Source organism: Sinocyclocheilus anshuiensis, unplaced genomic scaffold (assembly GCF_001515605.1).
Source record: "Sinocyclocheilus anshuiensis isolate Anshui unplaced genomic scaffold, SAMN03320099.WGS_v1.1 scaffold91, whole genome shotgun sequence".
NCBI lineage: Eukaryota > Metazoa > Chordata > Actinopteri > Cypriniformes > Cyprinidae > Sinocyclocheilus > Sinocyclocheilus anshuiensis.
The window spans coordinates 1,707,414-1,722,576 of NW_015552636.1; the positions used below are offsets into that span (position 1 = coordinate 1,707,414).

The 15,163-nt window shown below is 36.5% G+C and overlaps 2 protein-coding genes across 4 annotated transcripts in view; both read right to left on the reverse strand.

Annotated features, from left to right (window-relative positions):
* The window catches only part of LOC107666668 (plexin-A1-like), an 84,630-nt gene extending 83,545 nt beyond the window's left edge, over positions 1 to 1,085 (reverse strand). The window contains exon 1 of the mRNA XM_016458087.1: positions 1,044 to 1,085. The gene's annotated coding sequence lies outside the window, so the exon portion shown is untranslated. The remainder of the gene's footprint in view (positions 1 to 1,043) is intronic.
* Positions 1,086 to 9,260: 8,175 nt separating this feature from the next.
* chchd6b (coiled-coil-helix-coiled-coil-helix domain containing 6b) overlaps positions 9,261 to 15,163 on the reverse strand; it is a 23,719-nt gene continuing 17,816 nt past the window's right edge. The window contains exons 9-10 of one of the 3 annotated variants that reach the window (XR_001631713.1): positions 13,005 to 13,093; positions 9,261 to 9,284 (exon numbers count right to left, since the gene is read on the reverse strand). Coding sequence is in view for 2 of the 3 variants with exons in the window: in XM_016458142.1 (XP_016313628.1) it covers positions 13,070 to 13,093 (24 nt within the window). In the remaining variant the exon portion in view is untranslated. Of the gene's footprint in view, positions 9,285 to 12,914; positions 13,094 to 15,163 lie in introns of those variants that run through there. The other 2 variants (XM_016458142.1, XM_016458143.1) reach the window with 2 other exon arrangements.

Sequence of the window (15,163 nt, forward strand, 5' to 3'; positions counted from 1 at the left end):
CGATCTGAGCAGCGCGAGGACTGACTGCACTGGAAACGATCAATCACGCGCGGCCCGACGCTGCTCTAGAGCGCCACCTCGCGGCGTGTAAAGCCACGACACTGTAAACTTGCTTGTGAAGCTGAAGTTTATTGGCCAAATCAGTTTGCACATCGGAGGAATTTGTTGTAGAGAAATGATCCCAACATTGACAATGTAGTGCAACATAAAATGCAATAATATACAATACCGTAAAATACACAATAAACTGTGCTGAAACAATATAGCACAACAGTGTTACAATTACTGTAAGTTACATTTGTCAAAAAAATTCATAACCTTTTTCATTTTCAATTAAAGATTTTACACAAATCATTACAGGGCAGCAATCAAATTGATCCCTCTGTAAAAACCACAGGAAACTCACTTGTGCTGAAAGCATTAACATAAAACATCTCTGAAATTCTTCCTATAGCAATAATGTAATGGAGTTAACTAAGTAAAGACTGGTGTGTTTGTGTGAGCATGTGATTACTTGAATACAGAACAAAAGCTCTCTCAGGCCACAGAGTCGATTGATCCGCTGGTGGCGACATCACTCACACTCACGCACGCCAACTCCACAGACTCACAAACATTGTGTGAATGCAAGCAAGCATGTAAATATAAGTATTTGTCAATATAAATAATTCGAACAAAACATTATACTATAAGGCTGGAGATGCAATAAAGCCAGATCTCAACAGATACTCTGATATTGCATTTCATATGATTAATGTCTTTTTTTAATGTCTTTTCCAACAACAACAAAAAACTCTCGCCAAACCACATCAAAGTGTTTGTACTAGCCTGGAAAGAAACGGAAATCACTTGATGACATGTCTTAGTATACAGGTCAGATCTGTACAGCATCTGGCTCTTAGCTAATTGTGCTCATATTGGATAATCACTTAATAAAACAACATTAGTATACTGCAAGAGTTTATTTATTCAGGGCACTTGATAAATGACAACAACAAGTGCAACATAACTGCACCAATAAGTTATTTTGTAATATATTTTACCTCAGCATGTGCACTCACCGACTGGTCATCACCCAATAAAGTGCTCACCCTCTGTTCTTCTGAATCCTGTTAGAGGCACAGCCACATGGCAAGGATTGGCAACCCTGACAACTATCCACCACATTCCACTACTTAAAGATTGCTGCCATAAGGAGATTAACAACGCTGCTTTCTGCACAGGTGTCATACAGACATCCACACACCACCAGAGGCACAAGCATAATTTAGTTGCAATGGCCGGTTTTGTCCCCAACACTTTATGATAGCTCAAGGCACGGATAAATCTAATGCATCTAATACAAAGGAAGCATCTTCAGTTCTTCTAGTGTTTGTCACAGTGAATGGTCATCCAGCACTGGAATTAGTTTTAATGTTTTGCTGAGTGGTCGTTGCAGACAGCAATAGCAGCATATATATATTCTATCTGTTCACAAAACAAAATGCAAATTCAAGACATACATACACTCACATACAGAGCAATTTTGGTTAATTATAATGTAAAAAGTTATAATAGCCTGGAATGCAACCCGTAACCCCCCACATTCAAAGCTACAAAAACATTCCCACTTGACCAACCAGTCATTCTGGACTTTTAACTGCTGGGCCATGTATTTATGCACTGATCTACACTCCTATAAAATAAGGTTCTTTAATGGCATCTATGGTTCCATGAAGATCCTTTAGAACTGTTGACATGAGGAACAGTTCACTGAAAGGTTCTTTGGGGAACCAAAAATGGTTCTTCTATGACATTGCTACGAAAACCCCCTTTTGGAAGCTTTATTTTTTAGAATGTACAAAATCCTGGAACTGACAAATGTTGGAAAGAAGTTGTCAAGTTAAATGAGGCACTTTGTTTACTATTTGAATTAGTTGACAAGAATGATTGTTCCCCTAAAATTACTGTTTGAATGATTTTTGGATGTTTCCAAAGCAAATCGTACTTACATTTCAGCTCGCAAATGACTAATCTATTGAACTCACCTGTTTTTATTGAAGCAGTACATAAAAAAGTTAATATTAATTATTTGTGCAAAACCTAAATAATATGTGCTAAATCTGTGCTATTTCGACAACCAGAATGTCTGTTCACCAAACTTTCTCCACCATTTTTTAAACAAAGCGACACTCTTTTCACCTGTTTCTTGTGATTTCAACTGTTAAATACTTTGCATATGTCTCTTATGCAACGTGAAGTCATGTATGGAAACACTGCAAGATGAAGCCTTCTTTTCTAGTTTGAGGGTAGTTGTGCTTGCGTTCTTGGTTTCAGATTACATTCAGCCTCTTGTCTCGCTGGAATTTGAATGGACTATTTTGGCTTTGACCTTGGACGCTTTAATGTTTACGGTGTTTGCATTATGGCTGGAGTTGAGCTTGTTAAAGAGTCCAAGGCGCTCGTTTGACCGTGTAATTGTCTTATACCTTATAAAAGACCTTATAAAGTTTGCCACATCCATACACACACAGTTCTTGCTGAATCGTTGTTATGTTGGCTGAGACAAAACCTCAGTCGCTGAATGTACATCTATGATGGCTTCCTTTGAGACTCTATAATCACATCTAATTCCATCAGCTCAGCTGAGGAGACAACATCCTCCACTCAAGTTACAGAGCTTTTGATCACAGCTACAGCTGCTCATATTAAGTTCATCATGAGTCTATTTTTGGAGTCATAGTGTGAGGTTTTGTTTTTGAACTCTTGTATTCTTGAGGAACATATCTGAATTGTATTGTTTAGGGTTAGTATTTTAGATGTTGTAGTCATATGTATTTGTAACTATTTCTTGAAGGAGAATGATTTTTGCTTTTCCTTTAAACAGCTGTTTTTCTCAGAATGACTTCTGCTGTGTCACAGTGTTTTCAAGCAGAAGACGGGTTTTCCCAATGAGCTTCTGTTTTTCCTGTGTAAGGCCACAGTTCTTGTTCACTGAATGTCTTTACTTCCATAAACCCACAGTGAAACAGTTACTAGCATTTGAGAAACATTATGAATTCATCTTAATTGAATGAATCAGTCCTCATTATTGAATATGACTCCATTTTAACTTAATTGTATCCCGCTTTTAGTTCGCCAGACCATGACAGCAGAACAGAAGACAGCTGATGCTTTGAAACAAATGGTGAAGATTTCTGAGCTTTTCTCCTCAGATGGCGTCTCATTTTCACTGATTAAAAGATCTTTTCTCAGATTTCAAGGCCAGTTAAAACCAGCTAAAGTCATGCAAAAGGAGAAGACATGTTCAGTGCTATTCAAACCACAGCTGATGATTCACTTAGGTATTTTTCTGTAGTCTGGCGCTAATAATTTTACGTGCAATCAAGTCCTGTTCAAAGTAGTCCATTGACAGTTGATGGCAGTGAAAAGCTCATATTGAAAGCTGAAAGAACATATACATGTTGTTAAAGGAGTAGCTCACTTCCAGAATGAAAATTCTTTCATTGTTTACTCACCCTCCACTTGTTCCAAACCTGTATGAGTTGCTTTCTTCTGTTGAACACAAACGAAGATATTTAGAAAATTTTCCATAGTAGGGGAAAAAAAATACTATGGAAGTCAATGGTGCTCATTAACTGTTTGGATACCAACATTTTTCAAAATATCTTCATTTGTGTTTAACAGAAGAAAGAAACTCATACAGGTTTGGAACAAGTGGAGGGTGAGTACATGATGACAGAATTTTCATTCTGGAAGTGAGCTACTCCTTTAAAGCAGATCTGAAAGCAGGAACAGCTAATCACAGCCATGACAATAACCATTCCTTAACCTCTCATAAGTCTTATAGAATGCCCACTTGCATAATTGGATACTGAATATGCGCTCGGCAAAGCAGAAGTTTGTGGTTTCCATAATGACTGCACATTTAAAATGTGATTGTGAATTGCACAATGTGGAAATGCAAAAGCTACAGTCAAATCCTGTCCATATACAGAAACGAATTTCAGAAATCAAATCAGGAGGTCAACTTAGATGAACATTTAAAAAGAAGAGAAAAGAGTTTTAAAAAACCTAAGATGACCTCTCACTTCTATAAAGATGGTTTTCAATATAACATGGCCCTGATCTCAACTTATCTGAGTGAAATATAACATTTTACCTCAAATAACAGCAGTATTTTTGGTAAAAACCATAAAGCTTTTCATTTAGGATACAATCTGATGGTTGATTCTCTGAACTTGCGGGTTGGACTCTGACGGATGTGTTTTTAGGATCTGATTTCTCTGAGGAGCTGCACTCAGTAAATGTGAATGCTAAACAGAAAACAAAGATATGCTGATATTTGTAGTTGCTCTGGGATCAGTTAGACATGCTGAATATTGCTTAGCATCTTCAGCTCACATGCTAATAAGCGTGCAAAATATTTATGAGTGTTTGTAACCCTGGATATTATTTTTGTTGATTCTTAAGAACACATAAAGGGTCCGCTTATACAATAGCTTTCAAATGTTTTTCCTTTTTTATTTATGAAACTATAACCTCATCAAACCTATAAAAGAACACAAATTGAAGTATGTAAATTATGCACAAAAATGTTAAAATCACGTTAAAACTCTTTTTTGCCACCCTTTTCCTGCAGCTCTGCAAAATCTGCTGTAGTTGTTTGTTTGTTTGTGTGAACTCAATGTCACTTCAGCACACAAATCCACAGATGTTTAACACCACGAGAACGAGCACACAGCTGGGACTTCAGAACAGCTGAGGGAACATCATGGAGCTCACCAGTCTGAGGACATTTGTTGGCTTCTAATCACTGGATTTGACAATGTTTGTGACATGTTTCTATATATCCTGGACTGTTGCGATATCGAGTGTTTTTCACTTCCATCTGTTATTGTACTGTCATCACTTTCAGATTTACTGAGCCCTAAATGACACATAAAACAATGACTACGTTTACATGGACATCAGTAATCTAATTGTTTATTCTAAATAAGACAATATTATGATTAAGGTGTTTACATGAGTTGCTTTTAGAATATTCCTTTCATGTTCCAGTTTTACATGTTATAGTACATAGTTCGATTAATGGCACACGTCATTACGTCCCCACATGACGCCATTAGACGTCCCCTCCAGAATTTCCCGTTTAAACATATAGTTTGTCTTCGTTATGATGCCATATACAGTTTTAGGTGTTTCATTTTTAATTTTATGAAAGCTTCAAGTGCAGTTAATTATTTGTCATGCTATACATCCAAACAGACGACGGCGGTGTTGAAGCCATGCTTTTTTGTTTGCTGTCAAACGGTTGAGCACTGTGTATATTGTCGCAAAATGCGGCGAAATGTCCTACACGACGGTAATAGTGTGATTAAGGTGTGCACATGTCTATACTGCACTTCGATAATGCGACTAAAATAGGAATACGCCACATGTCTTAATTTGATTAGTGTTTACTTCGAGGATGACTTAGCCGGATTAAGTTAATCAAAAATCTGTTTACATGGTAGATTCTTAATCAGAGTATTGTCTTAGTCGTGTTAAAATCAGAATACTGTTGTCCTTGTAAACATACTGAGTGTTGTTGATTTATATGTTGGTCGAATGGTCTTTTCTTGTCTAAGTGGACATTCAAGGATTTCTGAATGACTAGGTTGAGTGAGAAATTCAATGACTCACTCACTGACTCTTTCCTGAATGAAAAAAGTGTTTTGAATAAATCGGGTGAATAAGTGATTCAATTCAGTCGCCACCTACTGGCGTAAATGTATAACCTAATTGTGTGTCCAAACAAACCCTACAGTGTTTAGGAGAAATTGGTAAAAGCTCATGAAATTAGAATGATTTCTGAAGGATCATGTGACACTGAAGACTTGAGTAATGCTGCTGAAAATTCAGCTTTGATCACAGAAATAAATTACATTTTACAATGTATTCAGATAGAAAACAGCTATTTTAAATTGTAATATTACTTCACAATACTAGTGTTTTTACTGTATTTTTGAGCACATAAATGCAGCCCTGGCAAGCAGAAGAGACTTCATTAAAAACATTTAAAAATCGTAATGTTTCCAAACTTTTGACAAGTACTGGAGGCTATATTTTCAGTTCTGAATGACACACAAGCTTTGGCTGCTCATTAACACTTACCTCCTGCTTGCCAAGACATCACATCCAGTGACTCATGACATCACTTCAGCCTTCTCCAAACACACACTCACTCCTCCACAAACAAACCCCCAGAGCCATTCGTCTCTGTCATATAACAGTGGCAGAAATACAATCCAGAGAGGAGCGCAGAGCAGCATCACACACACATTTAACAACAATCAGTCACTGTCTATGCGCTTTTAATGATCTTCCATACCTCACAGCGGCTCTTCTGAGGAGAATTTCAGGGCGAGGCGAGCGATTTCCTCGTGGGCGATAGAGGAGGGGGACATTTAGGCTCCTTAACCCAGCTAGATGAGCTCTACCTGGGGTTCGAAGCTGAGAACGGCATCTGTTTACACCTGGAGGTGTGGAGCTGATCCTCAAATAACTGTCTAAAGCCACAGAAGCATAGAGGAGATCTGGTTTCTGTGTTTAACAGTCCTGAGGCGGTTCAATCAGGACCACGAGAGAGCCACATTATTTATTATTATTATTTAGTCATTTAGCAGACGCTTTTATCCAAAGCGACTTACAAATGAGGACAATAAAAGCAGTCAAAACTAACAAAAGAGCAACAATATATAAGTGCAAATGACAAGTCTCGGTTAGCCTAAGTGTGTGTCACATGAATGCAAACACACTGAGGCCTGAGGTGAAATGCTCAATTATTACTGGAATATTCAAACATTGTGCGTATAAAGGCAAACTCACCAATGCAAACATATACTGTAACATGTTTTTGTGTATTTTTATCTTACACCACACACAGCTGGGAGTCTCAGGTAAACCTGTTTTCCACGCTTCTCATCTCCTCACAGCTCTTCATGTGAAATGACACTCAATCTCAAATGTCGCCCTCAGGCCACCGTACAGCTGCAGGAAGTGTTTTCATATACGTGTGCAACATCACAAGATTCTTTACCTCAGCTATAAAGGGTGTATTTCTGTTTGCTTATACATTTTGCTGTTTTGTCAAGAAACAGTGTACAAACTTTTCCTTTTAGAGCTTTCAAGCTGTGACAAATGAAATATTAGCATAAATTTGTTGCATGTTATTTAAGCCCATTCTGACTTAATATGCTTTATTTTTTCTAGGGAGGCCATATATCCTCTTTTTCACAGGATTTCTAAATTGCCTAAAATATCTAGGTTTTAGCTTTGTTTTCATACTTGCTGAAGGTAATGACTGAAGAGTAGTTTGACCAATTGCATGGAGGAATTGGAAATAATCGACCAATCGTGGCATGAGAGAAAGAAAAAAGGGCATATAGGTGCATGGAAAACCACTGGCTTAATGGTTTTCCTGTAGCAGTCGAATAACAATCCCAAAAAATCCCATTGATTTTCATTAACAGAATGTTCTGGGTTCTTTTTATGGACAGGACGGACTGGAGTTCAAGACCTCTATTGATTAGTGACATCATAGTAAACTATTGTTGACCTTTGACCTTATTGTCTGCAGCCTTTGAATAATTGCCAGCATTTGTAAAGAGCATTTAACCTCATTTGTTCTTCCGGTGAGTGAAGGACACACACACACACACACACACACACACTCTCTCACACACAGACACACACACACTCTCTCACACACACTCACATTCACAGACACACACACACACACACACACACACACACACTCTCTCACACACAGACACACACACACTCTCTCACACACACTCACATTCACAGACACACACACACACACACACACACACACACACTATAAAGCATTTGGTGATGTCATAAAGATTGACAGCTCACTTTCTGTTAACCCCGCCCATAAGCCTCAATCTGACTGGCTGGTTGGTTTGCTCAAATGTTTACATTTATGTATTTAACAGATGCTTTAATCCTTAGTGATTACAAAAGAAGAACAAAAGCAAATCGCCAAAGAGCCAACAATATATGTAATGTACAATGCCAGATGGAAAGAGACCGTTGTGTTAAAATTTAATAGCCATGATGCATTAAAGGCTTTTAATTCATATTTAACTCTTGAGTGCCATGGCAAATTTATTCAAATCCTTTTGTTTATTTCTGAAATAATAGCAATCAGAATACATTTTTTTTGCACCAAGTAATATAGTTTTTTAACTAAACTGCAGACTGTTGAACAATGTGTTTTTAAGGCCCCCCCCCCCTGCATTTTACAGCTTTGATTATGGCTCATTCAATCAGTTTTATAATCATAGCTTTAGTTCATCTTAATTTAAATGAGATTTATTTTAATACTGTAAGGCACCTGCAAATGAATAATGGTGTTTGTTGTGCATTCATGTTTCTGGGCTCTTTTGCCATTGACTCTGAACTGAAGTTAGCAGCTGCTGCACACATGTATGTATTTATACATTTGATTTATTCTAATAGCCTTTTACTTATAAGACCATGTTGCTCATTCTCACACCTGTTATTTGTCCTCATCTTGGCAGAAACAAACTGCATTTTAATGTTCCTTTTTTGCATCTTTATTGAGCAATGCTTCATAGTTTATATGAAGTAAACTGTTAGGAAGATAATGACAAACCAGCTATAATAACCATAATCAGATAATGTTTGTTGGCATGAGAGCATGTTGCGGTTTGGTATCTGCATTATTATCTGGCAAACTGTGATTAAGCCGAATATTTCCTGCAGATTACAGTTCAGCGAGACTCAAACTGTGTTTTCCTCCAGTCGTGCATCAGCCCAACTATTCTCCATCAAACACTCGTTACTGCAACCAGTCGGACCCAGTTATTTGACATTATACTGAAGCAAGTAAACAGGTCATAATGAGCACAGAACACAGAGCTCAATGGAAATGACGGCGGAGAGGCTTTATTTTCATGAATATGCTTCCACGAGTGTTAAATGAGCTGTGAAATGAGATTCCATCACACACACGGCGTTAAAAAAAGTGTTAAAGTGTTTAAAAGGAAGACTGAAAGAAAGTAAAAAGCCAATCTCGCTTTCAGGAGGAAATCTGGATCATTACATTGACTTTTGGAAGCCTTCAGAGGAATTTGATTTTCTAATGGCATAATGGTGAATGCATGCTTATAAATGCAAATACAGGACACACACACACACACACACACACACACTCACACACACACTTATAAATGCAAATACAGGACACACACACACACACACACACACACACACTCAAACACACACACACACACACACACCAACCCTTCTGACAGACACTTATTGAGAGATTTACAGACACTCGTCTGTCGCTGTGTGTGTGTGTGTGTGTGTGTTTGAGTGTGTGTGTGTGTGTGTGTGGATCCACAACAGCTCAGTTTTTGCATTTTCTCATGGTTTGAAGGCATTTTGCACCGGCTGTGGAGAAACTTTCATTCAACTCATTTACATTTGTTCACTTTGCGTCTGTTTCTGCGCTTAGGGCTGTGAATGAAGTTTTACCCTCAGAGAGAACGGCTCATTCTCTCCTCATGACATATGCAAAGTGCGACAGATTAGAATAAAAATTCCATATTAAAGTAAATTAAATTAAATCTTTCTGAGATTACAATTTCACTTGTAATACTGAGAGTAATACAATAAAAGTGCTCCAGTGATATTTCAGATGAGGTAAAGGATGTGTGATATATGAATATCTGCCTCAAATGTCACACATCACGTCTATCAACATGTTTAATCCAAATGGCATTTGAACGCAGATATACAGTCCATATAAGATCTTCAAATGAACATCAGTTCTTTTTGAAGAAACTGATGCTGGGAACCAATAATATGTGAATCAGTAATATATTCTGAAACTCATATGTTTATTGTTTACCTTAATGAATATGGAACAACATGCTGCACTTCACTGGAATTTTCTGATCACATAATCATGGTGAAAGTCAGTGAGAGTCTCTGACACTGTATATTTTTGCATTACTGCATATTTATTTTCTCAGTGTTAATATATTATTCACATTAGTGGTCCACCAGTACAGCCAAAGGCTGAGTCTTAGACTTTTAACTCCAATTACAACCTTATCTTGCAAAGTAGCACTAGTTATTAAGCATTAAACATTATATTATTTCAATATTGTCACAGTACATTTGAAATCCATTGCAATAAATCAGGGTTTAACAAACTGGGGTTGATGAAAGGCTAATAATTAATGAAACCATAAAAAGTCAAATAAAAATATATACATATTTGGATAATAAAAAAAGAATAAAAATAAAACACTTACTAAAAAAAGATGAAATACTTTACCTGCATGTCATGTGACCATTAACAAACAGTAAAGAACCATAAATTGCAAATGTTGATAAATGATTAAAATATTAAGAGTTATTGTAGATAATTAACCAAAAAATTGAAAAAAGTTAATTGAAATAAAATACATTTAAATAAAATAAAATAAAGATGTACTAAATTAACTAAAACTGAAAATGAATAAAAAAAAAAACTATATAGGTGTATTTAAAAAAAATGTAATTAAAAAAAACTAAATACATGATAAAAGCACACAACAAAACTAAAAATTTTACTAAAATTAAAATGAAAACAGGAAAAAAAACTTTTTGTCAGCTGACTGAATAGTTTAGAAATCCTTGTGAGTGTAAACTGAGCAAAAATCATCACATACTATTTTGTCAATTTTTATACTTTTTGCCAAAAAACAAAACTCTATTATGTCATTTTAATAATAACAGAGTTGAAATAATGAGTGTAAACAATGAAAATATTGATTTCTTCCTGGTAATGCGACACAAATGGCAGCAATTCCTGAGAAAGGGTCTGATCTTTCTTTTATTGAGTGTTTCTGACCCTGAAGTGTTTCCATCTTCATATCATATAATATTCTACTTCAAACAAGACAGCAGTTTCATATCCCGGTTTTATTTTAATATGGGCTCAGCAAACATAATAAAGCGCAGTTTTCACGAGTAAACTGTATTTCTGCAGCTGCACGTTTGAATCAATGTTTAGCACTCTCTTTCTGTGATTCACACGCGGCGATGGAGATCAATACGACACATCAGGAACGCCAGATCCCAGTTATCTTCATCCGTCTCCACCAGCGTTACCATGACTACAAGCACACAGGCCAGTCCTCTCCTGAGCATCCGCTCCTCATCAACACAAGACTGAGTCCGTGCCAGAGACGCAATGCATGGAAATCAAGACACGGGGCTCTAGAATGATCCAGAGATCTGTTACTGATCCCTGAGCATTCAGCTCTCGCAGGAACTTCATCAAACACTCAATTATCACAGAACACGCATGTGTCCGATTTATCTCACAAACCAAACCTGCTTTTGTACGGGCCAGAAAAAGTGAGTCGAAGTATAAAAATCAACCGATGGAGAGAGAAAACATCACTGACTGCTACATTTTTTAACATAAATCTGATGCAAAGCTTGTTAAATGATCTTAATGCCAGTCCCTCTAGATCTTTTATTATCTCACATAGCCAAAGCAAATATTACTTTCATCAAATTAATAAATTATACTGAAATATTACAGATTTATCTGTTAAAAATACATCAACTACACTGAAATATTAAGAGATTTGTTCAAAATTGCATCAACTGTACTGAAATATTAGTGATTTAAAAATGCATGAAGTACACTGAAATATTAGAGATTTATGTTTAAAATGCATAAAGTATACTGAAATATTAGTAATTTAAAACTGCATAAACTACACTGAAATATTACTGATTTATATTCCAAAATGCATAAGCTACACTGAAATATTACTGATTTAAAAATGCATAAATTACACTAAAATATTACTGATTTATATGTTCCAAAATGCATAAACTACACTGAAATATTACTGATTTATATTCCAAAATGCATAAGCTACACTGAAATATTACTGATTTAAAAATGCATAAATTACACTAAAATATTACTGATTTATATGTTCCAAAATGCATAAACTACACTGAAATATTACTGATTTATATTCCAAAATGCATAAGCTACACTGAAATATTACTGATTTAAAAATGCATAAATTACACTAAAATATTACTGATTTATATGTTCCAAAATGCATAAACTACACTGAAATATTACTGATTTATATTCCAAAATGCATAAATTACACTAAAATATGACTGATTTATATTCCAAAATGCATAAGCTACACTGAAATATTACTGATTTAAAAATGCATAAACTACACTAAAATGATTTATGTTCCAAAATGCATAAACTACACTGAAATATTATTAATTTATGTTCCAAAATGCATAAAATACACTGAAATATTAGAAATTTATATGTTAAAAATGCATAAACTACACTGAAATATTAGTGATTTAAAAATGCATAAACTACACTAAAATATTACTGATTTATATGTTCCAAAATGCATCAACTACACTGAAATATTAGAAATTTATGTTAAAAATGCATAAACTACACTGAAATATTAGATTTAAAAATGCATAAACTACACTAAAATATTACTGATTTATATGTTCCAAAATGCATCAACTACACTGAAATATTAGAAATTTATGTTAAAAATGCATAAACTACACTGAAATATTAGATTTAAAAATGCATAAACTACACTAAAATATTACTGATTTATATGTTCCAAAATGCATCAACTATAGTGAAATAGTGATTTATATGTTCAGTGAAAATACATTTTCTCAGAGCACACAGCAGTGGACAAAGATGCTTTTTATCTCCATAATGGTTGAGTTTAATCATATTCATCTGAGCGGATGTTCAGAAAGCAGAGTTTCAGACTGATGAAGAACTCTTCACAGTCACTGTTTGGAAAGCTGACAGAGTAATGAGAGACTGAAGAGAGAAACAGACGCTGAAGAGACTTTATTTGCTCACAGTAAATGAAGATCAGCTCAACAAACCAACACAATCCTGATACCACACACACAATCGTCCTCTAACGCTGCTCCTCTTCTTCAGCACCAACCATCATCATCATCATCTTCATCCGTGGTTCACCAGCAAGTTCTGCAGAGAACGAACAAACAGTCACATCAACAAGTGCTGATTTCCATAATAAACCTCCTTCATCAATTCCAGCACTCATGTGTCGTTCACCTCTCCTGACTTTAGTTTGAGTTATTCTATAAGCAGCACACGCTATAGTCACACACACACACACACACACACACACACACACACACACACACACAGAAAACAAGCAGTGAGCTGAACAAAACGGATTCCTGTTATTGTCAGAATTCGCAGTCTTTCCTGATGTTAAAACATGGGCTGCACAGTTAATATAAGTTTGCTTTACTTATTTGTGGGGCTTTACAATTTGAACTAAATATATGACAATATGAACTAATATGATAATATTTTGATGGAAAACTGCAGGGATTCTTTTAAGCTTCTCTTTTGCTGCCAACAGCCAGTTTACAAATTGTGTAAAGATGGTCTGGTGCATGCTTTGTCAAATGCACATGAAAGCGAGTCAAGCTCAGAGCAGATGCAGAGAGAACCGAGCCGCAGAAAACACCGGATCATGAGCTGCTCGCGTGTAAATGAACACAGTGCCGCACTTCACTCTGAAACCGATTTATATTTCATTCATTTGTAGCTATTGCACTTTGATAAGTCCACTGAAAACTATACAATGATTAAAGTATTATTTCGATTAATCATGAAGCCTTATGTTGAGCCACAAAAATCACACTGTGAAGATTGATTGGCTGTTTTTTTGAAGATTCACTGCGATGGGTTTTTAGAGGCTAATCACAGAGACAGCACACATGAGAAGAACAGCTGAATAATGCCTTTGTGATGGAGATCAAACACACAAACACTAGAATATCAATTATTATATAAATTACAATTTTCTAAGGGTTTTTATATTATATTTGTTTTATTAATGATTTTATTATTTGTTTATTTATTTACAAAGTGAATCTCTAATTTCACTCAAAGGTAGCATTTCTTTACAGTACTACTTGAATGAATTTAAGGCTATTACATTATCATGAAAATAATGTCATTATTTCAGTACATACAGCGGTGGCCAAAATGATTAGAACACTAGTATTCTCAGCAGCTAAAAAATGGTTTAAGTCAGTTATTTCTATATTTTGCTGTAGTGTGTCAGTAGGAAATATCAGTTTACATTTCCAAACACTCATTTTGTTCTAATGCATTCATTGTGTTCTAATCATTTTGGCCACCACTGTATATTCATGCTAAATTAATGCAATAAACTTACACTACATTATATACTGTATATATTAATCAGTCAGAGAAAGATGATTAGAACAGTAAAGCCAGCGTCTGAGCTCAGGGTTGGAGTTTAACACTGCTGTGCTTCAGTCTGGTCGAGGTACGACATTGATGTTGGAACAAAGTCGCACATCTTCAATCCTCAGCCGACAGCACAGAGAAACGGCCACAGCTGGAACGCAGTGTCCCAATCAAGCCAAAGAAGCGTAAAATAAAGATGCCAGCCTGAGCGGAGCAGCGCCGCGGGCATCAGGAACCACTAACCACCTTCATCCTCGTCCTGCAGACACTGCTGTAGATTAATGACCCGACCCACAGATTCATCAATGAGCAGTATTCACACACACGCACGCACGCACGCATACACACACACACACACTCGCACACTCGCTCACACACAAACGCACACGTGCACCGCACACGCTCACACTCTCACACACACACACTCGCACACTCGCTCACACACACACGCACACACACACTCACTCACTCACTCGCACACTCACTCGCACACTCACTCCCTCACTCACTCCCTCACTCACTCCCTCACTCACTCACTCACTCACTCACTCGCACACACGCACTCACGCACTCACACTCACGCTGACACTGACACACTCTCACACTCTCACACTCTCACACTCTCACACTCTCACACACACTCTCACACACACACACTCACACACTCACACGCACACACGCACGCACGCACTCACACTCACTCACTCATTCACTCACTCACTCACTCACACACTCTCACACACACAGCTCATACACACTCATACGCTGGAGGTAACACACTCTCTCACTTGCTCTTTCACTCTT